The sequence below is a fragment of the Taudactylus pleione genome, unplaced genomic scaffold (assembly GCF_031769625.1).
Source record: "Taudactylus pleione unplaced genomic scaffold, aTauple2 ptg000518l, whole genome shotgun sequence".
Taxonomy (NCBI): domain Eukaryota; kingdom Metazoa; phylum Chordata; class Amphibia; order Anura; family Myobatrachidae; genus Taudactylus; species Taudactylus pleione.
In genome coordinates this window covers 5,003,488-5,030,617 of record NW_028284920.1, presented here as the reverse complement: position 1 = coordinate 5,030,617, position 27,130 = coordinate 5,003,488, and the positions used below count along the sequence as shown (strand labels likewise).

At 45.8% G+C, this 27,130-nt stretch overlaps 1 protein-coding gene across 2 annotated transcripts in view; it reads right to left on the bottom strand.

Moving 5' to 3' along the window:
* Positions 1–2,848: 2,848 nt before the first annotated feature.
* ZNF365 (zinc finger protein 365) overlaps positions 2,849–27,130 on the bottom strand; it is a 77,952-nt gene continuing 53,670 nt past the window's right edge. For both annotated transcript variants that reach the window (XM_088450482.1, XM_088450483.1), the window contains 3 exons: positions 14,553–14,733; positions 7,610–7,647; positions 2,849–3,155 (listed from right to left, as the gene is read on the bottom strand). In XM_088450482.1, coding sequence (XP_088306608.1) covers positions 2,909–3,155; positions 7,610–7,647; positions 14,553–14,733 — 466 coding nt within the window. In that variant the 3' untranslated portion in view covers positions 2,849–2,908. The remainder of the gene's footprint in view (positions 3,156–7,609; positions 7,648–14,552; positions 14,734–27,130) is intronic.

Below are 27,130 nucleotides of genomic sequence, written 5' to 3'. Positions count from 1 at the left end.
TTAATGTACATTACTACATAGGGATGTAGTTATGAGAATCCCGACAAGGGAGTTAAGATAGGTGTCGAAAATACCAACGCCTATCTTAATCCCGACGCCGGAATCTAGGAGCCCGAACGAGGTAAGCCGGGGCGCCCTTAGTGTTAGCCGCAGGGGGGGAGGGTTAGGTAAGTTAGCAGGGTTAGCGTTAGGTTTTGGGGGCGAGGTTAGGGTCCGGCACCCCTAGGGGGGAGGGTTAGGGTCAGGCACCACTGGGGGGGGTTAGGGTTAGGCACTAAGAGGGAAAGAGGACGAAGGGGGGAACTTAGGTTTAGGCACTAACGGGGAGAGTTAGGGTGCGGGGTGGGGAGGGTTAGGGAGGGGCTACAAGAAAGGAGGGATAGGGGGAGAAGGGGGGGGTAAGTATACTTACCAAACCATCGGGATGCCGCTGTCGGTATTGTGACAGGAGGCATCCCGACAGCCGGCATTACATACCCATTCCTACTACATGGTAATGGGATGCCTACTATTCTTATAATTACAACAAGGGCACATTGTTACTATTATTATTATATACAGTTCTTAACAAAAACAAATATGTGACATTAAAGCAGCATATTTGTCTAAACAAAAGATTCCCTCTATTATGAAAACAGCAGCCTTGTTTAAGAAATTTGAAAGATTATCTTTCTAGGTAATTTAACCTCGCCAAATCTATATAGTTATAATTCCTTGCAACAGGAATGTGATTACTTTTCTTTCTAAACTGAATGATCACAAAGTGACAGCATTACACATGGATATTATAAATACAATTACATTTGAGATTGAGTTGATCAGCAGATTCTTAGTACAGCCATTTGAAGAATCATTTCAACTACTTTCTAAGGCTTGATACATCCTGCCCTAAAGCTGGGTACACATTAGACGATGTGCAAACGGTGCGATTGTTGTGCCGATTTCCCTTGAATTCCCGGACAAACGATATAGTGTATAGACACTGTGCAATCGTGCATCATTCGGACGTTTCACTTGATAACTATATAATGTGAACATATCACCTGGTCGTCCGGTAGTGCGTACACACTGCACCATTTGTGGAAAATCATTGACGATATCCTCAGACTGAGCAGCATGTATGGCAGATCAGAAGATGCGACGGACGACCCCGTGGGAGTCCGCGTAGAGCGTACACACTGGACGATTTGAACGATTTGTCGGTCCTGTCTGTCCGAAAATGACAAATCGTTTAACAAATCTAGTGTGTACCCAGCTTTGGTCTTCCGGTGCCAAGAGTGTTGATACAAGCGACAGCGGGACATGACTGATCGAAAAGGTGCAGGTTGGCAGAAGTACATTTTTGACAAAAAGTCAACCATCTAATATTAGCATTGGTGCTGCTGAAAAGCTATTGCCCATCTTTAATTAACAGCAACATAAGCCTTTTTAGCAACTAAAAGTGCAAGAGTTGGACACAGAGGGCCTGATTCAGCAAGGAAGGCAACTGCGCATACGCACGCAATCAGCCGATTGTTACGCACTGCGCATGTGTATGCGTCGCTGTACTCGTGCGCAAATGCTCCACTGCAATCGGGACTGCGATTGCAGTGGCTACTACGCACACCCATCGCAGACTGATTGACAGGAAGTGCTGATTGTAGGTGGTGACGGGGGGAGGTGGTCTGCGAAACGCTGTTGCAGGGCCGTGAACAAATTAGCCACTGCGATGCCGTATGCAGTCTGAGGACTCATAACTTGTGTGGAAGTTAGCAATTTCTGAGTAAGGTGAGAGCTTGTGCAAGTGTGCGTGAGGCTGCGATGGTACTCAATTGTACCAATGGTTTTGCAGTCTTGCTAAACATTACTAATGTGTGCTAAGTAAACTGGGTGTCCTTGTGTAGTGCTGCGACGGGATAGCGATCACAATGAATTAGCATACTATCGCAGTTGAACTGCATGCGTAATCGCAATTGCATTCGCAGACGCGATCCGTAGTGAATCAGGCCTAGACAATGGTATATCTTCCATCAAATATAGTCACTTTGCTATGCAGTGGTCAACAAGCACTAGTACTTGCGTTGGAGAGTCAATGGAAGACACTCCATTGGCCTCTATGCAGCTGGTACACCGGCAGACAGCTAAGGAGAGTCTTTTTGCGCTGAACGCGACCCAATTAGGAGCTTGTGGACCGGCAGCCAATCAGGAGCGGCTGCAGCGCCAACCCCATTTACATGCACTTTACTAGCTTAAAAAACCATGTGCATTTTGATGCAAGTTGATGGGAGATCTTACTATCTCTCTCTCTCTTTATATATATATATAGCATACCACAAAAGAGGCATCACTCAGAGACTTGTAAATCACTTGTAAATCCACAAAGGTGTATTAATATAATATAGGCATATCAACGTTTCGGGGTCCGCAACCCCGTCGTCAGGATACAGAAATGTCTGTATCCTGACGACGGGGTTGCGGACCCCGAAACGTTGATATGCCTATATCATATTAATACACCTTTGTGGATTTACAAGTCTTTGAGTGACGCCTCTTTTGTTGTATGCTGTATTTGGAGGTTTAGGCCCCCTTAAGGAAGGCATCAGAGCGCGATACCCCTTCCAGGGGTTCCAGAGTGCCAGGATTATTGGATTGTATATATATATATATATGATACTAGTATTTACAGCAAGGTAGTGATAATTTATGTGCAACATATGAAAATTAAGTACATAAATAAACATTCCAAACGTACAGTAGCAATGTACTTTGTGAGATCTCAATAGCTATTGGCAACAACGGAGCATGTGGATACATTTTGCCATTCCAGATATATAATTCCGACTCTCAAATGGCAAATGTGTTCCCTTGAATTCCAAAAGACATTTTTTTTTTCGTTTTTACAAAATGTAAAGAACCTTTAGCGTTAGTGTTAATTATAAACGTTATTACACATGCTTATTTTTTTCCCAATTTTGGACTTGCTGTAAACTTTCCTGCCAGAGGTTGATGTGTCACTTTTCTTCGGCGGCTTCCAGAGATCTCGCGGACAGTCAGTATACTCGTGTAACAATTTCATTGGCTGTATTCCCATGCGATTAACATGAGGGCGCCCTTTCTGCGCCGACTGAGGTTTGACATCATGCATGTTATTTGCCTGTTGGAAACTGCCTCGATTTCTGAAAAGTGTAACGTGGCATTCATTACTATTAGGAAACTGACACTTTCAAGAACATTACAGTAATAGTATTGTACTGTAGATAGTGGAGGAGAATTAAGTACCTTTCAAATAGTTGTTACTTATTAGCGTCTTTTTATTCTGACATGAGACCATATAAGTGGGACTGCGTTTCTATAGAACAGGGACTCGTCAGATTCTGCAATTGCATATTTATGGATATTTAGCTACTAACCCAATGACAATACAATTGTTGGTTTGCAACCAAATATCAATATCATTAATATTGTTACAATATTTGATTATGAAAAGGACTTCAAACATTGGGCTCGATCCTGAGTGGGACGCGGCAGTGATGTCGGATGTGATGGAGCGATGTTTATCGCATGTGCGTGCTTCCCAATTTTGTTCGTACAGACTCGCAGAACAGATTTAGCTGCATGGTAGGAGAAGTGTATTGGAAATGTATGGGGCGCTCATGGTCAGTGTCTGGGAGGTATGAGGGGGCTGGCTAATTAGAGGCACAGAGATGTTGCTTCTTATGGGAGTGTTGCTGATAGTGGTTGCATACAGAGATGCCGATTTGCTCACATAGGAGGCCATACTCAGATAGAGACTCTGCACCTAGCAGAGGATTGGTGCAAAATTCGATGGTGCGACCGATGCTGTGACTAAAGACACACCAGGCGGTATTTCAGCATTTGAAGATGCTAAAAGTGAGCATCTCAGTCCTTGCGCATTTGGACCCACAGATGTACACTAGGGAAGGGCTTTGTAGTGCCAAATGCAACTTCAGCAAAAGACACAGAGCCTGATTACCTCACTCATAGAAAAGCACTAGTGCTTATCTCTAAAAATAAATAGGAACAATTCCATCATCTGTTTGGCTTTTCTTACCCACTTTAACACTGCGGTAATCCCCAGGACTGTTGAGACACCAAGGGGCCCTGGTAGTGAGGGGGCCTGGTCAGATCCAGGAGGAGTGGCCATGCCCCCTCCAGAAAAAAAACAAGATAAAATACAATGCAAAGGGTGACATTTGTCTTCCACCAATAGGCTCAGGCCCCTGTCGGGCACCTGCAACAGGACCAGACCCAGATAATTAGTACCCGCCCCCCCCTCTCAGCACCACTGCTCACCTCAGATCATCAGGAGATGAAGAATTAATGCAATGAGATGCTCTCAGACCCGTCATCAGAATAAATCAAGTGAAAACATCACTGGCCATCCCCTTTTTGTACATAGCAATTTTTATTACCTAAGAGGCTTTGGGCTCTATTTATGAACATTATTTTTACTAAAATAAAGTGAAAAAGGGTGTTTTCACACCCTTTTCACAATATTTTAGTATCACCTAAAGTTACTAAAGGGCAATTGGAGTAGAATTCGTAAAATTCTACTCCAACCCCTAAGTATCACTTATTTTTAGTAAGCAGATTGCATTTCCCATAATTGTAATGGGAAATGTGATCTGACCAAAGTTACTAAAAATAAATTGTGAAAAAATACCGGGGAAAACCCTGTGATAATAACGCCACCTGGAGGTGGCATTATCCAGGGTCTCCCCCGGTTACCGGGCTCCTGCTCCACTCTAACAGGCAGAGCAAAGCCCGACCCCGGCCCCAGTGATCAGCTGTGTGGTCTAAACAGGCCACACGCTGATCACTGCAAAAAAAAAAAGAAAAAAAATGTTTAAAAAAAAAAAAAAACTTACCAGAGTAAAGTGATCGGTGCTCCGTTGATGTCCTGCCTCCGGTCAGCTGGTTTCCCATCCTGCACTGAGGCCTGGTCGTCACCTGCCGGGTCCCAGTGCAGGATGGGATGTCAGCTGACTGGAGCCACGGAGGACATCACCGTAGCACCGATCACCGAAGGTAATTGTAATTAAGGGAGGTGGGGTTGCGGAGGGGTCGCGGGGGGGTCGCGATTGCGGGGGGCGGGGCTTAGCGGTTGGGGCGGGGCTTAGTGGCAGCCGGTCGGTGCATGCTCGGGCACTTGTCACGGTATTTTTTGTGAAAATACTGTGATAAGGCTGCGGAGGGGATTCGCAGGGACACAGCTTTATCGCAAGCTCTGTCCCTGCAAGGGATTTGTAGTATATCCCTGTGATATTGCCTGAATTCGCAATGCAAATTCAGTCGGTAATATCACACTACAATCTGCATTCAAAATGCAGATTGTAGTAAATAGAGCCCTTTATGCGAATCACTCAGATTCCTGCTGCATCCTAGGGGTATATTTACTAAAGTGAGAGTTTTTAGAAGTGGAGATGTTGCCCATAGCAACCAATCAGATTCTAGCTATTATATTGTATAAGGTGCTAGTTAAATGTTAAGTAGAATCTGATTGGTTGCTATGGGCAACATCTCTGCTTCTAAAAACTCTCACTTTAGCAAATATACTCTAGAGTCATGAAAGATAGAGACACTCCTTCCTCTGCAAATATATTTATACATTTATATTTACAGAAAAGGGATGAACTGAATAATAGTCTTGGTAATTTTAGTCAAATGTAAAAATAGCAACATAGAGAAATGTGTGCACTTGAATATAGGGTGAAATTCAAAACGCTTTGTTCCAAAATTCACAATGTCATTGGAAAGGAGGAATACCCAGCACACACATAGGGGCCTATTCATTAAACGTAAAAATTCAATGGAGATAATTAGCTTCAGAACTCTCATGGAGTTCTAGCTAATTATAGGTGGAATTCATCATTCCACCTCTCCATAAGTATCTATTCCGAAAAGCTGTCATTTTTGCAATGACAGCTTTTCGGGAAATAGATACTTTTCCCTCTCTACACTACCTTATTGCATCTGGAAACAGTGCTGCGCATGCGCTGTTACATCTGTAAAACCAGCGCATGCGCAGCACTGCCTACAGATGCGTTAAGTTTCGTACCCCCCCAACACCCCCCACCCCCCTCCCTCCTCCGCTCACCTCCCCCCCCCCCGACTTACCTGTCCGCGCAGCAGCCTCCGGCTCCGTCCTGCTGGTCTGTCATGTGGTTTCCCAGCAGACCACATGACAGATTAGAAAAAAAAAATTTTTTTTTTCTTTTTCTAAACTTTCTTGTGCTCTGCTGGGGAGCACACATGACAGACCAGCCTCCGGAGCCTGAGGACGGAGCAGAGCGCTGGAGTGACTCGTCGGGGAACCTGCACACGCTGATACAGGTAAGTGGATTCTGCTATTCGCCACCTCACAGTGGCGAATAGTACCTGCATCAAATTCCGAATATTGATAATTTTCGGAATTTGATGAATACCACAATTTCCACATCCCCATACTAATGTATGGGGAGTGTGGAAATTAACGCAGGGGAACTTAGCAAGGAGATATCTGTGATATCTCCTGTGTTAAGGGGCCTATTCATCAACACTAAAATAACGTTTTTAAGGACATTTTCCTTAAATAACGTTATTTTGGTATTCATGAACAGACTTAACACAGGAGTTATCACAGATATCTTCTTGCTAAGTTCCCCTGCGTTAATTTCCACACTCCCCATACATTAGTATGGGGATGTGGAAATTGTGGTATTCATCAAATTCCGAAAATTATCAATTTTCGGAATTTGATGCAGTTACTATTCGCCACTGTGAGGTGGCGAATAGCAGAATCCACTAACCTGTATCAGTGTGTGCAGGTTCCCTGACGAGTCCCTCCGGCGCTCTGCTCCGTCCTCAGGCTCCGGAGGCTGGTCTGTCATGTGTGCTCCCCAGCAGAGCACAAGAAAGTTTAGAAAAAGAGAAAATGTATTTATTTTTTTTCTAATCTGTCATGTGGTCTGCTGGGAAATCACATGACAGACCAGCAGGACGGAGCCGGAGGCTGCTGCGCGGACAGGTAAGTCGGGGGGGGGGAAGGTGAGCGGAGGGGGGTGGGGGGGGGGGGTCCGGGGGGGTACGAAACTTAACGCATCTGTAGGCAGTGCTGCGCATGCGCTGGTTTTACAGATGTAACAGCGCATGCGCAGCACTGTTTCCAGATGCAATAAGGTAGTGTAGAGAGGGAAAAGTATCTATTTCCCGAAAAGCTGTCATCGCAAAAATGACAGCTTTTCGGAATAGATACTTATGGAGAGGTGGAATGATGAATTCCACCTATAATAATTAGCTAGAACTCCATGAGAGTTCTGAAGCTAATTATCTCCATTGAATTTTTACGTTTAATGAATAGGCCCCTAAGTCTGTTCATGAATACCAAAATAACGTTATTTAAGGAAAATGTCCTTATAAACGTTATTTTAGTGTTGATGAATAGGCCCCTCACTCTGATACATTTCAAATCCTAGGGTGCTTAATCATAGTCGTTTCAACTATGCTGTTTAGCTCAGCATTAAACAGCATTTGATATAACTGGTAATAATATAGTAACGTCTTATAGTAGATACATGTATTTTTAAATGACTACATTATATGTTCAAATACATGGAATAAATATACATACTGGCACTTGTTTTTTCTGTTAGCTTGAATATGTACAACCTGGGGGAAGAAAGAAAAAAAGTTATTTATAGAGAATCATATCATATATTGAACTACTCATAGTCACAACAATTCAGCAACAGGCTCACTTGTGATCTATGCAGCAAAACTGATGGGGACAAGCATAACATTACTACTACAAGGCTGCATTGATTTTAAACAAATCATTTCTATTGGCAGATGCCTACAAGTTGGTATGTGTATAGCGGATATGAGCAAGGTTAGTCCATACGTTGATTCCAAACCAGAGCAGGTTTTATTGAAGATACCTGGATACAGGTGATAGAAGATAGACAGCAGTCAATATGATAAGGTATCAATCCCTCTTGGGCTAAGGGCCTGATTCAGGTTGGTTCGCAAGGCTGCGTTCGCACGCACCCCTCTCGTTGCCTAAATATGTTAATGAATGCAATCACACGGTAACCGCAGCACTATACAAAGACGCTCATCACTGTATAAAGCCTGCCCACTTCCCATAACATGCATCTGCAAGTCAGCGAAAACATTGGTACCATCGATTAACATCGGAACCATCCGCACAGTTGTGGTTGACCTGACCCTACCGCAGATACTGTTAAACTTCCTGTCGCCATCTAGACTTCTACCAGCGTATGCTATCACAGGGGCTTAATTATGCATGCCCCTGTAACGGCGTTTAAACGCCCAGGCACGCCTGCATTTCTCTGACCACCCCGTCACCACCCTCAAACGGTCACTTCCTGTCAATCACTGTGTGAAGACTCTGCGTGCTCATTACGATCGCTTCCCGATTGCTGTGGCCGGTTCGCGCACGTGCACTGTGTCTTATACGCATGAACAGAATGCAAACATCGTCTGGCTGCGTGCGTACGCAACCAACCTGAATCAGGCCCTAAGTACTGTACAGCCGTATAGCACTGTGATGCTCCTTTTATACAGCCAAGTAAATATGTCTTGCACAGGCAGTATATTTAGTCTGACCTTTAAGTCTGGTGACTCAGACATGTGACGTTACTGAGGCCGATGAGTCTTGCACAATAAAACACAGTTAAGAGACAACTGGTATCGTTTAACTGTTTAACTACATGTCAACAATTTCCAGTTATGAGTCCAGTCTGTTGTTATGGCTGCTGACTCTGGGCCTGATTCACTACCGTACGCAAATGCTTATGCAATTGCTATTATGCACGCAGATCAACTGTGATAGTATTCTAATCCATTGCTAATACATTGCGAGTGCAATGCCCTCGGAGCACTGCACAAGGACGCCCACTTTACTCCAGCACACATACGTACTGTTTAGCAAGACTGCAAAACCATCGGTACAATCGAGTACCATCGCAGCCTCACGCACACTTGTACAAGGTCTGACCTTATTCAGGAATTGCTAACAACCATGCACACTAAGAGACCTCAGACTGCGTAGGCCATCGCAGTTGATAATTTATGCACGCTCCTGCAATGGCGTTGAATTGCACTGGCACGCCTGCGTTCGCCCAACCACCACCCGCCCCTGTCACCACCCACAAACGGCACTTCCTGTCAATCACTCTGCGATGGGTCTGCGTAGCCTCTGCAATTGCAGTCCCGATCGCAATAGCTACAGTAGTTCGTGCACGCGCCCTGGGATGCATATGGATGCGCAGAACGCAACAATCGTCCGATTGCGTGCGGATTAGCAACTGTGATCCATGCTGAATCAGGCCAACAGTTATGCTGCATACACACGGTCAGATTTTCTTAAAGATCTGAACGATAACGTTTGTAAAAATCGTTCAATCGTTCATATCTTTGACATGTTGAGTATACATCGTCCAACGATGTGCGTTCCCGCATGTCAAATAACGATATCTGACATCGAATGTGTTTGTAAGATTTGGACGATTTAATTCATTTTAATTAATGTCAGAAATCGTTCATCGTTGCTAAAATCATTCAAATCGTTGTTGAAATCGTTCAATCGTTATCGTTCAACGAAATCGATGATCTGACAAATCTGAGCGCGTGCATGCACCAATACTTGCTATTTCTTAATCTATTCCCAACTCTGAATCAGGCCCTATGTCAGCATCTGGTAAGAGAGGGAATGAGAGGCTGCATGGTAATGGCTTATATCATTTCCTTGTATGTGCCTTCCCAACTCTTTTTCTGGCCACACTTTCCTCCATGTTTTGCCTTTACATATAAAGCCCTTACTGCATCAAATATCAGTCTAGCTTTATTTAGAACATTTAAGGGCTGCCCATACACCGGACATTGGCCTCCAGGGGATCTAGCACATTACATGGAAAATCACTCCTTTTTAAAATAGATCTGAAACTGGGTAGACCAGCACCCATCCCCCTTCACTAGTAATCCAGGTTGCTTTGGCAGTCTCTATATTGGCAGCGGTATGTCCACCCCCAGTCCACATGCTACCAGAACCCAGTAGGCTCAGTGCCCTCTTGGCACTGGCACCATTAACTCTGGGTTGGGTGATCTAATCATTAGATCTCAACACAAATGTATTTCCGGGGCTTTGTCACCAGGGTGCTGCGCAGCCTCTGAGCAGAATGCCTCTCTAGGAGGTCGGTAGCCATGTCTTGGGGATGCAACCTGACAATGTCAGTGCCTGGAACTCATTGACAATTGTCTCCTAAGATTCCCAGAGGTTAATGATGCCTAGCTGGAACACAGTTGTGGCCCCCGTGGCCCACCATATAGGTACAAATACCTTTATATATAGGACATGTCATTCAACACTCTGACACAATGTGTTGGTCATGGGATAGAGCACTTAGTTACAATAGTCAATATCCCATACACCCCTGCAATGTATTTGTGCAATGTGAAACCAATGTGAAACCAATTCTACTAGTCAGCCAATGCCAAGAGTAAGAAAAAGATACTTGTATTTTAAATATCCACAGGACACACCTGTAACAGATATCTTATATGCCTTTTATTATACATTCAAGCATGTATGTATGTGTATACAAACACAATTATGCAGTATTTATTGTTTGGGTAAAAGGGCGTAGCTAGACCTATGTGTACCCCATAGCAAAATTTCCACAGGCTTCCCTACTGTGCATGACACAGACCAGGCGGGCTCTCACCTCCTAAGCCCCGTGGGTGGTGTCTTCTCCTTTCTTAGCAGTGTGGTGCTGCAGGCACATCTGACTGCTGTCCTGGCGGGCTTCATCTCTCCTGCATCAGTGAAGAGAGACGGAGGCGGCAGGGACAGCAGATGTGCCAGCAGCCACCGCTAAGGAGAAACCGCTCACAGGGCTCAGGAGGTGAGCACCTGCCCCTCGCTTTGTAGCTGTGTGGTGCAATGTATCTAGGTGCAGGGGGAAGGCCAGGCCCTGGAGATGGCCCGGGCTCCGTAGCAGCTGCACCCCTTGCACCTACTGTACTATAGCTGCGCCCTTGTTTGGGTACTTAACCTTGCACCAAACGGAAGGGGCATAACTTGTGACTGACAAATGATAGAGCTTGGCATGCAAAGATCATCCTGGAAAAGATGTAATAAAATTGACTGTCATTAGGCTTTAGTAATCAGTCAAGAAAAATATTCAGAAACTTATTTCTAAATTGGTAACAGTTGGTGAATACACTGGCATACAACACACCGTGAGACTAGCGGTACGGGCTGGAGGGCATGTATTTATTCTGTGTAACAAAGTATAATATACTCGTAACGTAGTCCCTCCCTGCTGTTTCTAACAATCTGCCCACCTCCACTTATGGAAGGCACTCCCCAATACACAGCATGTACATTTGTGAATGTTCCAATTAACTTTATGGAACAGGGGAGATACAGACTGTGAGCCTGATTCTGAGTTGTACATAATGCAAATGCAATTCCTGTCGCCTACAACTGAATACTAATAAAGCTATACCCGTACTCTGAGATACAGCCCTACTCCTCATCCATGAGAGCAGCGTCATCACTATCACTGGCCTTACTCCTACCTCATGCTAGGTGCAGGAGATGTGACTGAATTAGGACTCCACTTTGCATGCGCACGACTCAGAATGGATCAGTGGTTCCCAAACTTTCTTAGTTTGAGGCACCCTTAGAGTCTCCATCATTTTTTCAATGCACCCTTAAGCCAAAATAATTACTGAGCAGTCAAATTTTTTTAAGTGTTTTGGTCAAAATAACGTAATAAGGATTTAACAAAGAAAGAAAAAAGAGAAAACTATGCTATTCTTATCCAATGACCCCTGTCTCTCTCCCATTGCTCCCTCTGTCTCTCTCTCCCATTGTGCCCCTTGTCTCTCTCCCATTGTCTCCTGCGTCTCTCTCCCATTGCCCCCTTGGTCTAACTCTCCCATTATCCCCCTTGTCTCTCCCACTGTCTCCTGCGTCTCTCTCCCATTGCCCCCTCCGTCTCTCTCCATTGTCCCCCTCCACTTCTCTCCATTTGCCCCTCTCCATGTCCCCCCCATACTTACCAGGCACTTCCTGTTTGATCTCCCACAAAACACTGCGTTGTAGGACCCCATTCAGCAACAGGCAGCCTCATAATTCCCTGCCTGTTGCATTACAGGGACAGCTTAGAGTCCATATGTACCCCCGCTGGCCACCTATGGTATGCCCAAATTTCTGTCACTTATCCCAAATGTGGTTGTTGGTCCCCCCCCCCCCCCAACACACATGTAGAAAAAGAGGACACTTCCCACCAGCCACAGCCAGGAACCACATTGCAGTGTGAGCTTGCAACACAGATTGCATCAATATTTTATCAGCTCCACTCAATAGGACTGGGAAGATGGAGCTCACAATGCAATACGTTCCTGGGAACTCCCTACATGTAATAATAGGGGGATTGAGGAAGGGTCACAACTATTTGCTACATGGAGACAGCAGCACAGAAAGCATGGGGATTGTTAAAATCTGAACACCCCTATAATAACACATTACACATTGAACATTGGCCCTCATTCAGAGCCACTCGCTAGCGGCAGTACGCTCGTTCCGAGCGATGTTCGCACATCTGCGCATGCGTACGGATCGTTATACGCATGCGCGAACCAGTCAGTGCGGCCGAAATTCATGTGCTCGCAATATAGCGAATGCCTGCTATTTTGAGTGACAGAATGAGGCGTATGTGGGTGGTAACAGGGGAAGGTGCTTGAAAATGGGGAGTGGAGATCCGAACGCAGGCGTGCTTAAAGGTCAAAACGGGCGTTTTATGGGTGTGCATAATTAATACAGCAGCGTCATTGACCACGTCACTGGGTTATTTTATAGCCAGAACTGCTCGCAAGATTGTGGTAGCAAAAACCAACCACAAGAATAGCGAGCAGTTCATACGCTGGTCGATGTACTCGATTAATCTAATAAATAGCGGACATGACGTATGGTGCGTGCGGCCAGGGGGCGTTTTTAACAAATAAACGAGCGTATGTTTTGCTCGCTCATTCAGACTTAGAGGTGTGAACAGACTGCAATTTGCGAACTGATCATTTGAATAGCCACCCCTTGTTTTTGAACGAACGACCGCAAATAGCGAACGGCTCTGAATCAGGCCCTTTGTTGTGGTTTTCAGTATCCAATTTGCTACAACATGCATCAAATCTCCTACCTGTGTGTATGGACACCAAGTGCATGAAGATAATATGGCAGCATGCATGCTGTATCTTCATTACACAGTTATACAACAGACTATCAAATCTCCTATCTGTGTGTATGGACACCAAGTGCATGAAGATAATATGGCAGCATGCATGCTGTGTCTTCATTACACAGTTATACAACAGACTATCAAATCTCCTACCTGTGTGTATGGACACCACGTGCATGAAGATAATATGGCAGCATGCATGCTGTATCTTCATTACACAGTTATACAACAGCTCTGACATTGTGTATCATATCCACTCCCCCCCCACCCCACCCCCCTTTATTCTAAATCATGTCCACACACCACCCTCTCTCCCCAGCTAGTTATTACTCCGGCCCTGAGTGGCTGCTCGGTGTAGTGCAGGAAGACATGCAAGGGCAGATAGAAGAACGGCACGGTTAGACTTCTTAATGGGGCCGGTTAGTTCTGTAACTATCATCAGATTATTGCTCAACTTCCGTTATTGGATGCATATTTTGAAGATAATTATAGAAAATGATTTATATGCAGAAAATTCCTGACGTTATCTATTTGCATAAAGTAATATCATTCCTGAACCTGGATATGTATTTATTGCAGCTTTTGCTGTTATTAGTTTTGTTATACTACTGCATACTTACCAACTCTCCCTCATTGTCAGGGAGACTCCCTGAAATAGTAGTAAACTCCCTGTCTCCCTGAAGAGTCTGCCAATCTCCCTGATTGCACCTTACCCCCATTATGAAGCTGTTATATTTAAAAAAAAAAAAACAGATATATACATTCAAATGGGATCATTAGTATAATTTCCTTGCATTGGTTATAAGGCACAATGATCCCTATGGCTACATGCATTTTCTGCAAAAGTATCAGTGTGTTTTCATCAACAAATAGATCTTACTGACTCCTTTGGGGCTCATTTACATTTGGATGTAATTACATTTTATGACACGCCTCCTGATTGTAGTAGTACACGCCCACTTTACTGCCGCGCTCATAGGTGCTGCTTTCACAATCTCCCTAAAATGCTTTTTCAAAAGTAGGCAAGTATGTACTACTGTGCTCAGCACAAGAATAAATTCAAATTAGCAATTACTCTTGTTAGGTGCAGTTTCTCACTCAATTCTTTGTTCTGCCATGTTATCATTGATACTCATGTCTGCTGCCTATCTGACTAACACAAGTACATTATAAATAGCCTAACCTTAATTGCTGTATCTGCTGCAACATCAGTAAACACTCAGGTCTTGATGTTATACCATTGAATGAGCAAATGTCATTAATTTGCCTACATTAAATGCAATCCCATGAAAGCATATTGTACATTCTTACCATAGCATCCCCAGCAATGGGCTGACTGTTTTTGATCTGACGGTTTTGATAAAATTCCAGCTGCTTCTCTGCAAATTCAACTCGTTGAAGCAGGTTCTCAATAAACTGCTGGAGTCTCCTTTTTCCATGGAATTCTTTTTCGGCTGCTGCTTCCAGGAAGTGATTAATAGAAACCACTTCTCTGTAAGGAAACAACACAAAAATGTAGAATTAAACCAGAAAACATGATATCATGTAGAGACGGGCAGACTAATGTACTGCATTTCCTTTAATGTCCCAGCAGCATTGTCCACACAGAAAACCATTCTGAAGTTTCTCTGCAATTATTTATATAGCGCAGTTATTCATATGGCATTTTACAGAGAATCTTTAGCCATTCACATCAGTCTGTGCCCCAGTGGAGCTTACGATCTATGCTCCCTACCACATACACACTATGTATGTGGTGAGCTAATTACCTCCCTACCACATACAGTATGTAGTGATCTAACTAACCTCCCTACCACATATGTGGTGATCTAACTAACCTCCCTACCACATATGTGGTGATCTAACTAACTTCCCTACCACATGTGTGGTGATCTAACTAACCTCCCTACCACATATGTGGTGATCTAACTAACCTCCCTATCACATACACACTATGTATGTGGTGAGCTAATTACCTCCCTACCACATATGTAGTGATCTAACCAGTGGCGTAACTAAGGGGGGTCGAGCAGGGCATGTGCTCTTGGCGTAGGTACCGGCCCGCCCTAGTTAGGCAGTGTAGCGCCAACCGCAGTGTGTGCAGGCAGCGCTACACATTTACACAGGAACGGCACTAGGCTTCCCTGCGCCCAGCGCTGGCCCTGTGCTACACAATAGCGCCAGTAGGAGGGTGGGAGGCGGGCTCAGGCTGTGCAGTTCAACACACTCATGGCCGCCAGCGCAGTGGCGGTCAGACAAACTCTCATTGGCTGCTGCTGCTGCACACACATCACCGCCGCGCGGTGGCGATGTGTGTGTTAACCAGCAGCCAATGAGAGTCAGACAGGCTATCATTGACTGCTGCAGCGCCCACTGCAAGAGCCGGGCTGGAGCCGTCTCCTGCAGTGGGTAATGGGAGAGACGTCTCTCCCATAATGCAGAGCACGCCAGCCCGGGACTGACGTGCGGTGGCAGGAGCAGTGTCCGGAGCCGGAGCGTGGATTCAGGTAAGTGTATTTTTTTTACTTGTGTGTCTGCCCTGGGGGGGTTGGGGGGGGGGGGGGCTGGCACCATTACTGGGGGGAAGCTCTACTGGGGGTGGGGGACTACAACTGGGGGGCGGTCTACTACTGGGGGCACTGCATCGGGAAGAGGAACCTCTACTGGGGACTACTACTGGGGGGGGGAAACTACTACTGGGGGCACTATATAAGGGGCTTACTACTAGGGGACCACTACTGGAGGCACTGTACAAGGGCACTGGATAGGGGGGATCACTACTGAGGACCTCCATAAGGGGGACCACTACGGGGGGGACTGCATAGTGGGAGACTACTGCTGGGGGCACTATATAAGGGGCTTACTACTAGGGGCACAAGGGGCACTGCACTGGAGGGACCACTACTGGGGGCACTAAATAGGGAGGACCACTACAGGGGGCACTGTATAAGGGGCACTGGATAGGGGGGATCACTGCTGGGGGTCTGCATAAGGGGGACCACTACTGGGGGCACTATATAAAGGGCACTGCATAGGGGGTACCACTACTGGGGGAACTACATAGGGGGGACTACTACTGGGGGCACTATATAAAGGGCACTGCATAAGGCGGTACCACTACTGGGGGCACTGCATAGGGGGGACTGTTACTGGGGGCACTATATAAGGGACACTGCATAAGGGGGACCAGTACTGGGGGCACTGCATAAGGGGAACTAATGAGGAGCTGCATAAGGGGGACCACTACTGGGGGCATAGCATACTGGGGGTACTGTATAAGGAGAAATAATATTTTTGGAGTGTGGGAGGAATCCAGAGTACCTGGGGGAAACCCACGCAATAACAGGGAGAATATACATACTCCACAGTTAGGGCTGTAATGGGATTGGAACCCAAGACCTCAGTGCTGTGAAGCAGTAATGATAAGCATTACACCATCCATGCTGCGCAATTATATATTTCTTACCCATATTCCTAGTCAAACTGTCATGTCAACACCTAGGTGGCTAATTCAGAGTTTACACACAAGTCGATTCTTCGACGGATCTTGCTATTTTTCACAATGATCCTAGCTGCATATCCGTACGCAACGCAGTTGCTAAAATAAGCAAATGTGAGCAAAGATCACCTGAGCATTAAGACGACCACTGCTGCCTTCTCACCTGCGTGCAACTACGCATACCTATGTAAACATCGGTAAAATCAAAATACATCGGCGGACATCTTACCCTTGTGGCAGGTCTGACCTGCCGCAGCCATGGGAGCTCTTCTGACACGCAAAGCTGCTTATGCTATCGCAGTGGCTAATTTATGCACGCCCATGTAACGGCGTTTAAACAGACAGGCACGCCTGTCCACTCCCCATTACCACCCCCATATGCAGGCAGTCTGTCACTCACTTGGAGATGGATTCCTCTGTGCGTGCGTAATCGCAAGGCGATCACAGCGCACGCACAGTGTATATGCATGCGCAATGGCAAACAATCGCTTGATCTGCAAGACAATTACATTAGCGTCGGTCTCTGAATCAGACCCTAGATCTGTAACCGAGGATATGCAACTTAGAGCAATTACAGGTGACTTAGAGTTGTATGCAGGGCCGGACTGCCCATCTGACAATTCTGGCAAATACCAGAACATTCGATGGCCTGATGGACAGTACAGCCCAAAAGCCTGGCTGAGCAGCTCCACCTCTCTGTGTTCTGCTTGGCCGGCATGCAGAGAGGGGTGTGCTGCAAGGCCATGCCCTGTGACTCGCCGGCACGTCCCTGTGAGCCGTGGCCACGCCCTTGTGATGCATTGCCACTGTGGGGTGTTGCCACAAAGCAGTCCATCCCTAGTCGTGTACATCTCAGCCACATATCCATTTGCAGGTGAGTGTGGGTGTAACTGGGTGGCACCTGGGCGTTCGCACGTCATATAAGTGTGCTATGGGCCTGTGGTGAGCATGCTGATGGAAATGCAGGCTATTCAGAGGTGAGCATAAGCAGGGATCCGTCTTGGTCACATAGATGTGGTCAACCCGGAATACAGGTGAATACCTGTATATGTATTTATTTCTGTGACCGCAATGTGGCTGAATCTGCAGCAGGCTTGCATGCACCCCAGAATCATCCCCAATGTGTATAACAGCACACTTTTTATACCTGTTACTGAAATATCTAAGGGCCTGATTCAGAGCCGGACGCAATTAGCGCTCGCACGTCCTGAAAATAGGGGTGGCTATTCAAATGAACCGTTCGCTGTTTGCGGTCTGTTCACTCCTCTAGGTCTGAACGAGCGTACAAAACTTTCGGTCGTTTTTTGGGAAACTACGCCCCCTGGCCGCTCGCATCCTACGTCATGTCCGCTATTTATTAGATTAATCGAGTACATCAAACAGGGTATGAACTGCTCGCTATTCTTGTGGTTGGTTTTTGCTACCACAATTTTGCGAGCAGTTCTGGCTATAAAATAAGCCAGTGACGTGCTCAATGACACTGCTGTATTAATTATGCACACCCATAAAACGCCCGTTTTGACCTTTAAGCACGCCTGCGATCGGATCTCCACTCCCCGTTTTCAAGCACCTTCCCCTGTTACCACCCACATACGCCTCATCCTGTCACTCAAATTAGCAGGCATTCGCTATTTTGCGAGCACATGAATTTCGGCCGCACCGACTGGTTCGCGCATGCGTATAACGATCCGTACGCATGCGCAGTTGGGCAAACATCGCTTGGAGTGAACGAGCTGCCGCTTACGAGTGGCGCTGAATCAGGCCCTAAGGGTGGTATTCAATTAGTTTTGCGTACGCGATAAAGTTTCGCCTGCCGGACTTTTCGGCTACATCACGTCTTTTAGCAGCGGAAACTTATTGTGCGGGTACCCGCTATTCGCCCTATTTCATTCCAAAAGACACGAAAAAGGCGACACGCGAAGACTGAACAGGCAGAAAGTATTGGCAGAATCGGGGAAATCAGCCTGACACCCTCAAAAAGATGCAGAAACATTGAGATTAATGTAGTAGTGCCCAATTAGCCCTGCTAAAACTGTTTGGGGTACTTAAGTTGGTACAATTGCGTCTAGTTAGCGTCTTTGCACAAGTGGTGAAGAATGGCATTAAGCAGTTTTTATGGAGAAAATAAGTAGTCCTGTCAAATTTGGGGTACTTGAAAATGGGTGCAAGCATATTTTAAAGTCGCTAAAGTGAAGTTTTAAAAAACGTAAAACACGCACCTTAAGCAAGCACCTACAATCAAAAAAACCCATACTTGCAGACTCCCAAAAAGTCTATTTTGCTACTTTTGATGTTTGTACCCCCACTTTGTACTTTTTCGCCCCCAAATTCTAACTACTTTTTAGAGGTGTTCCTCATTTTTTTTTTTTTTTTTGATGCAGTTATCCTTTGGGGGCCTGTTCCAAGGGCTCTTAGTGGTTTCCCCACCTTTGCACCCCAAAATAAAAAAAATGCACTTCTTTTCTCCTGCTATTCAGAGGTGAATCTTTTTTGCCTATTACACTGCATTGCATTTCTGCGTACGCAAAAAGTATTTGGAATTGGATATGGAGATAAGTTTACGACTAGCGAAAAGTTGCAATCGGCGATACTTTTTCGCAGATCTCGGCATTTCGTTTCTAATTAAATACGGCTCTAAGTGAGTTCGTTTACTTATTAAGTAGAACAGACAGAAGATTTTTGTTGCAGAGATAATAGAAGCTTTTTTGCTTGCAGAATATTCAGCACATTAGTGCTCACTTTGAGAGACATCGTTATGGCAGCTCTCAGATGGCAAAAGATGAGGTCATAGAAACTGGAAACTCATAATTACTGTAAATGCTCCTTGCATGAAGATTTACAGTAATATTTTAATTTATTGGGTTTCATTTGTTTTTAAGTAGATGCAGGCTGCTTTAAAGAAAATCAGCTGCTACTCTCCTAACTCCACAGTATTTCCCTTTCATGCTCTCTTCCTGGTAATCCTATTCTCAATATATCAGCATGGAAAACAGTCACACAACAAATTATTCCAGGGATCCACAATTTGATATGTCTTGTCCAGTATCCCACATTGTTAGCCAATCATTGCACATTAACACATTTTTCAAAAATGTTTCTATAAGATTTATGAGTTATAAACACATATGTATTGTCACAAGGTGGGAAGAATCACGTCCAGCAGTATGGTAAAAAAGTGGATTGTTTATTCACTTCAGTTTAACAGCCACTACACAACAAGCATCAAGTCTGGTATTTCTGCAGGTCACAAACATAATACAAGACAAAGCAGTAACAGTACCAGGTTTACTACTCTGGCTTACAAACAGCATGCACAAAATCTGTGGACCTTCCAGGTTCTGGCACCCTAATGCTAACCACCACCCCCAGCCTATCACCTGGCCAGCTTGTCTGGCGGCAGGGGCACTGTGCTCTGCTTTCAGCAAAGCCTTAAGCCCAGCTCACTATTGGTGCTGATTGCTTGGTTGGGAACCCCAGCACACTGCAAAACCTGGACTGGATTTGACAACTAGCCTACACACAGGTAATCAAGCGGTGAGTATTGCCTCTGACTTGTGGCACCGTGACCTCCCTGCCACAAACCCTCCTCCTAAGCTTCAACCCCCTTGGTAAAGCTGACAATTTCCCAATGGAACTCACCTGTTTGCCCATCTCGCTTTGGGCTTGTACTTGTGAACCTCCTCTCCTTTCTTCTACTCTCGCCCTCCCCTAGCTTCACCATGGGCCTCTCTGGGGAAATCTGAGGGGTGTAATTTCAAGACAGGGCGTCAGCATTACCTTGCAGCTTTCCAGACCTATGTTGTACTATAAACTAATATGGCTGTAATGCCAGAAACCAACGACTAAGCCTAGCATTTACTTCTTTCTTGGTATGCATCCATTGAGGAGGTGCATGATCTGTTACAAACAGGAATTCCCTGCAAAACAGGTAGTATCATCGGGATTCGAAGGCCCACTTAATTGCGAGCTACTCCTGTTCTACCTCTTTTGTCATGGTAACATTTTACATCTCAGACACAGAATTGGTCTCTTCTCTCCTTCTACCTCCTGGGACAATACTGCTCCCAACCCTATTCCGGAGGCATCAACTTGAAGGATAAACTTTTTTTTGAAGTCTGGAGTCTGCATCACAGGAGCGGAAACCAAGGCTCCTTTTAAATCTTTCTAAGCTGCTTCAGCAGCATCTGTCCAGACTATCTTATCTGGACTTTTTTTCCTCAGTCGGTTAGTAGAGCTGCTCTGGTCACAAGTCACAAATAAATTTACGATAGTAGCCCACTAACCCTAAAAAGGTTCTTTATTTTGGACCATGAAGATACAGTCTCCACTTTATTCATCTGAGGCTTTACCTGCCCATGGCCAACTACATACCCAAGGTACTTTGGACCTCATTCAGAGTCGGTCGTTGCGGCCACACGGTCATACGCTACCGATGTTCGCTATACTGCGCATGCGTAAAGTTCGCAATGCGCGTGTGCAAACTAGCCGCTACAATCAGAAATTTCTCTCTCCTTTAACACAGCCAGGTCGGTAGTTTGAGTGACAGAATGAGGCGTTTGTGGGTGGTAACAGGGGAAGGTGCTTGAAAACGGGGGAGTGGAGATCCGAACACAGGCGTGCTTAATTATGCGAACGGCGTTTTATGGGAGTGCATACGGTTTATGGGAGTGCATAATTAACAAAGTAGCGTCATGGCACATGTGACATGTGAGGTTTTTACACTGACATGATTGTAGAGCTTAAGAGAGGGTATGGTCAACCTTAAGCTCTACGATCAGTTCCGATGGTTCCCGATGGTCTCGATTAATCCTTATATGCCCGGAGATGACGTGCAATGCGTACGAGAAGGGGGCATATTTTTTTTAATTTCCGACCACTTCCTCCCCTAGGTCGGCCAACTACCGATCCGAACTTAGGGACGCAACTTGCGAGGGAATCATTTGAATATCCGGCCCCTTTTCCCGTACGACCGTGCGGCCGCTTCGACCAACTCTGAATGAGGTCCTTAGCCTCTGTCATACCAATGGCACATTTCTCGGGATTGGCAGTAAACCCATGAACCCGTAAGGAGCTAAGCATGGCTTCTACTTTTGAGAGCTGTGACTCCCAGTCTGGGCTAAAGATCACAATATCATCCAAATATGCAGCTGCATGGTCTTAGCTTATTCATTGCTCATTGAAGGGTCGCAGGGGCCCCATGTAGGCCAAAAAGGTAGCGCCCGATATTGGAACAATCCTACTGGTGTTGAAAACGCTGTTTTAGCATTAGCTGACTCTGTTAGGGGAATTTGCCAATAATCCTTCATTAGGTCTAAGGTAGTCAGGTAATGGTTTTTTACCAAATTCTCAACTAATTTGTCAACTCGTGGCATGGGATAAGAGTCAAATTTAGAAACCGTATTCAACTTTCTAAAATCATTGCAGAACCTCAAAGCCCCTGAGGGTTTTGGCATTAATACAATAAGATTGTTCCACTCACTATTGGACTCTTCTATTACTCCCAGCAGGAGCATTTCTTTTACCTCTCGCTTTACGGCTTCTCCTCTGGCTTCAGGGATGCGATAAGGCCTTTGATTTACAATAACCCCAGGTGGGGTGACAATGTCATGTTTTATGATTTGCGTTCTGCCTGGAATGGGGGAAAACACATCCTGATTTCAACCTACCATTTCTATAACTCGCTGTGTTTGGTCGGTGTTTAACCTCTCTTCAATAGGTACTACACTGAGTTTTAATAGCAACACCTGAGGTTTGCATAATACTCTCTCGCCACGGTTTCAACAGGTTAATATGGTAGATCTCTTCAGCCTTTCACCTCCTTTCCTGTTGGACCATATAATTAACCAGCCCTACTGTTTTGATAACCTCATATGGACCCTGCCAATGAGCATACAGTTTGCTCTCAGCACTGGGAACTAGAGCCAACACTTGTCCCCAGGGTTGAAGAACCGAACTACGGCAGTTACATCACAGTTGCTTTTTTTTTTGCTTTTGGGCTTGCTCCATATGCTGTTTAACTAAGGGATTTAGGGCCTGATTCAGAGCCGGACGCAATTAGCGCTCGCTCGTCCTGAAAATAGGGGGGGATATTCAAATGAACCGTTCGCTGTTTGCGGTCTGTTCACGCCTCTAGGTCTGAACGAGCGAACAAAACTTGCGGTCGTTTTTTGAGAAACTACGCCCCCCTGGCCGCTCGCATCCTACGTCATCTCCACTATTTATTTGATTAATCGAGTACATCGACCAGGGTATGAGCTGCTCGCTATTTTTGTGGTTGGTTTTTGCTACCACAATTTTGCGAGCAGTTCTGGCTATAAAATAACCCAGTGACGTGGTCAATGACGCTGCTGTTTTAATTATGCACACCCATAAAACGCCCGTTTTGACCTTTAAGCACGCCTGCGATTGGATCTCCACTCCCCGTTTTCAAGCACCTTCCCCTGTTACCACCCATATACGCCTCTTTCTGTCACTCAAATTATCAGGCATTCACTATTTTGCGAGCACATGAATTTCGACCGCACTGACTGGTTCGCGCATGCGTATAACGATCCGTACGCATGCGCAGTTGGGCAAACATCGCTCGGAGCGAACGAGCGGCCGCTTACGAGTGGCTCTGAATCAGGCCCTTAGTTGTTTAACCGTCTGTACAGTTGTGGCACAAACTGTACCACGTTACGGGTTGTTGTTGTACCCACCCTTCTTTTAGCAGGTCTAGCACTCCCCAGGGTTGCCTCCCAAACAGTAGTTCAAATGGGCTCAAACCTGTAGAAGCCTGTGCACTTCCCGTATTGCAACATCAATAAGGGCAACAGTTAATCCCAATCTCGACTATCTTGATTGATGGCCTGTCTAATCATTTGTTTGAGAGTCTAGTTGAATCTCTCTATCAAACCATCGGTTTGGGGGTGAGTGACCAAAGTAGTTAATATCTCTATCCCCAACAACCAACACAGGTCTTTAATAAATTTGGACATAAAATGGGTTCCTTGTTCAGTTAGAACCTCGTTAGGTACGAGCACACTGAAATAATGCATTATAAGCTCTTGAGCAATGGTACTGGATTTAATGTTTCTTAGAGGTATTGCTTCGGGATATCTAGTAGCATAATCTAATATTACCAGTATGTATTGGTGACCCCTAGTTGATTATTCAATTGGACCAATTAAATCCATTCCAATCTTCAAATGGAACAGTAATGACTGACAGGGGTAGCAAGGGAGCTCTAAATTGGGGTTTGGGAGCTGTTCTCTGACAGATGGCACATTCCTGACAATAGCTCTTTACCGCGGCGTGTATACCAGGTCAAAAGAATCTATTTTGTATTCGCTGGAGGGTTTTCTCCTCCCCTAAATGCCCTCCCCAGAGCTGCATGTGAGCAACCTTAAGTACCAATGATACTCGGGGAACTAACAACTGTTCCAACTTTTTGCCTTATACATAGGTTACACGATATAACAAATCATTCTTCAACATAAAATATGGTGTGCCTTCTGAAGGCAAGGCATTCTCTATTTTGCCATTTATTTCTACAATACCTTGAAAAGCATTTACTAGATTACTATCATATAATTTATCACGTGCAAAGTCCCGCAAAGATACGTTCTTTTCAACAGGTGACCAGTCATCTTCTGGACTGCTGTCCTCTGGTCGTTCGGTGACCATTACTGGTTTCGCCATCTTCCTGGTCAAGGAGCGAGATGACAAGTCAGCCCGAATTTTCATCTCCGGAACGGTTACTCAGTCTTTTTACCTCTTGGCTTTGAATACGCTGGGAGAGACTGAGGTCTGCGGACGGATCGCGCTGACAGTTAGTCACTGGTAGCTCTTCTTTGGCTCGGCTGGCCAATATTTCTTTTAGTAAGGGAAAATCCCATCCTAATATCAGGGGGTATAGAGATTTTGGGCCAGTGTGTCCACAATGTGTAGGACTCGTCCGTTAACTATTAGCGGAAAATATACTCAGGAATACTCTTCCGTGGCCCCATGCACACAAAGCACCCTTACAGGTGGTAATACTTAATCCGCTAGCCTTGGAACTAGCCCTTTTAATACGATGGAAAGTTCGCTCCCAGTATCTACAAGGGCCCAGACTTCTCGACCCTCAATTTGTACTGCCACTCGGTACATGATCGACTCTTTGGGGGAAGAAAGCCCGGTGCACATACTGATATCTGGTCTAGCAACTTTGCCTGTCCTGCACTCCATCGGTTCGGACTGCTTTGGGCAATCACAACGAATATGTCCTTGCTCCTCACATTCATAATAGACTACCACGGGCTACCTTGTGATAGCTTCTGTTATACCCCGGGTATGTGGCTTGGGTACAGGTCGTGGGTCCCAGTCAGGCACTTTGGTCATTTTCCCCAGTGTGAGGTACCGCTCAATAACTGTAGCCAATTATTTAAAGGTCTGGGGATCAGCCTGCAGAGCCCACCTCTGTGCTCCTCGATTCAAACCCTGTATACAGTGATCTATGGCTATTTCCACCACTCGACTCACTGCATCTACCTCTGGCTTTAACCATGCGTTATCCAGCCTGGCCAATTCTATTAGGTGGATTTGGGGTGCTTCTGAAGGGGAAAATAGAACCTTTGAGCATTGCTCGCTCATGTCACCCCTATTCTAGCATGTATAGTGGTCTTCAGCTGGGTATAAGAAGTGGCATGCTGCTCAGGCAGGTCAGTATATGCTTTCTAAGCTTCCCCGGTTAAATATGGGGCCAACTTATTGACCCATTCTTCCCTCTGCCAACCCAGGCGAGTTACAGTCCTTTCAAAGGTCTGCAAATATGCGGGCGACTTTATAAGTTACTATTTTCTGCAAAACCTTTGGCTACTGACCTGCTTTCCTGAGCTGCACTAACTCCCTATGCATCAGCTTATTATTTTCCAGCTGAGTCTGCATTTGGGATAGCAGCAGTTGTATTTGGGCTTGCTGGCCTGCGGCCACATTTGTGATAGCCCTGAGAATTTCTTCCATACTGTTTCAGGTTTCGTAGTAATTTTAAACTTACCTTCCCTTATCATAAGCCACTGTTAGCTAATGCTAACTAATATGGGAAAACGAAAAGTAAAAGTGAAGAGAAACAACTTCTCTCTTAAGTTACTTTAACACAATCACTTATAGCAGGAACACTTCTGTGTGTGTGCGCGTCAGGAAAAAAAAAATTCCCCTTTAATTGTACTTTACAACTTTAACCAAGCACACAAACCAATTAGGATTGCATTTCAACAATCAAATAACTTAACCCTCTCCCTGCTAGTGCAACTGCAGGAAAGAGCACAAAATGAAAAATTTTAAACCGATTTTTCCTCGGGTCGGTTCACCTTACTCACCCACCCAGCTGCTGTGCGGCTCGGGCTTTCACCCAGCACCACACTACGTGCCGGAAAACAGCCGACTGCCACAGCTCCCCTGGGTCTCTGGCAGTAGCGTAAATAGGGTGTTTGGAGACCAGGGCAAATTGAAAAATGATGCCCCCTCATATGTGCGCGTGCCACAGGCATGCATCGAAAAATGGGGCGTCAACATGAAAAAATGTCACAAGGGGCGTGGCCATCGAAAAATGGGGTGTGTCAACATGACACACACACCTTTCTCATCACTCTGGGAACATTCCTCTCCACTCCATATGCACCTTAATGCAGTGCCCCTTGTACAGTCCCCCCATGCAGTGCTCCCCCCGTAGTAGTCCCCCTTATGCAGGTCCCCCAGTAGTGATTCCCCTTATGCAGTGCCCCTTATACAGTTCCCCTTGTAGTGGTCCCCCTTATGCAGGCCACCAGTAATGCCCCTTATACGGTACCCCCAGTAGTGGTCCCCCTTATGCAGGCCCCCGGTTGTGATCCCCCTATGCAGTGGCCCTTAAACAGTGCCCTCTGTAGTTGTCCCCCTTATGCAGGCCCCCAGTAGTGCCCTTATACAGTGCCCCCAGTAGTGGTCCCCCTTATGCAGGCCCCCAGAAGTTACCCCCCCTATTCAGTGCTCCTTATACAGTGCCATCAGGAGTGGTCCCCCTTATGCAGGCCCCAGTAATGCCCCTTATACAGTGCCCCCAGTAGTCATCTCCCCAATGCAGTGCCCCTTATACAGTGCCCCCTATAGTGGTCCTCCCTATTCAGTGCCCAGTAGTGGTCCCTCCTGTGCAGTGGCCTTGTGCCCCCAGTAGTAAGCCCCTTATATAGTGCCCCCAGTAGTAGTCACCCTCTATGCAGTGCCCCCAGTAGTGGTCCCCCCTATGCAGTGCCCCTTATATAGTGCCCCCAGTAGTAGTCCCCCCTTATGCAGTGCTCCCAGCAATGGTCCCCCCTATGCAGTGCCCCCAGTAGTAGTCCCCCCTTATGCAGTGCTCCCCCTATGCAGTGCCCCCAGTAGTAGTCCCCCCTAT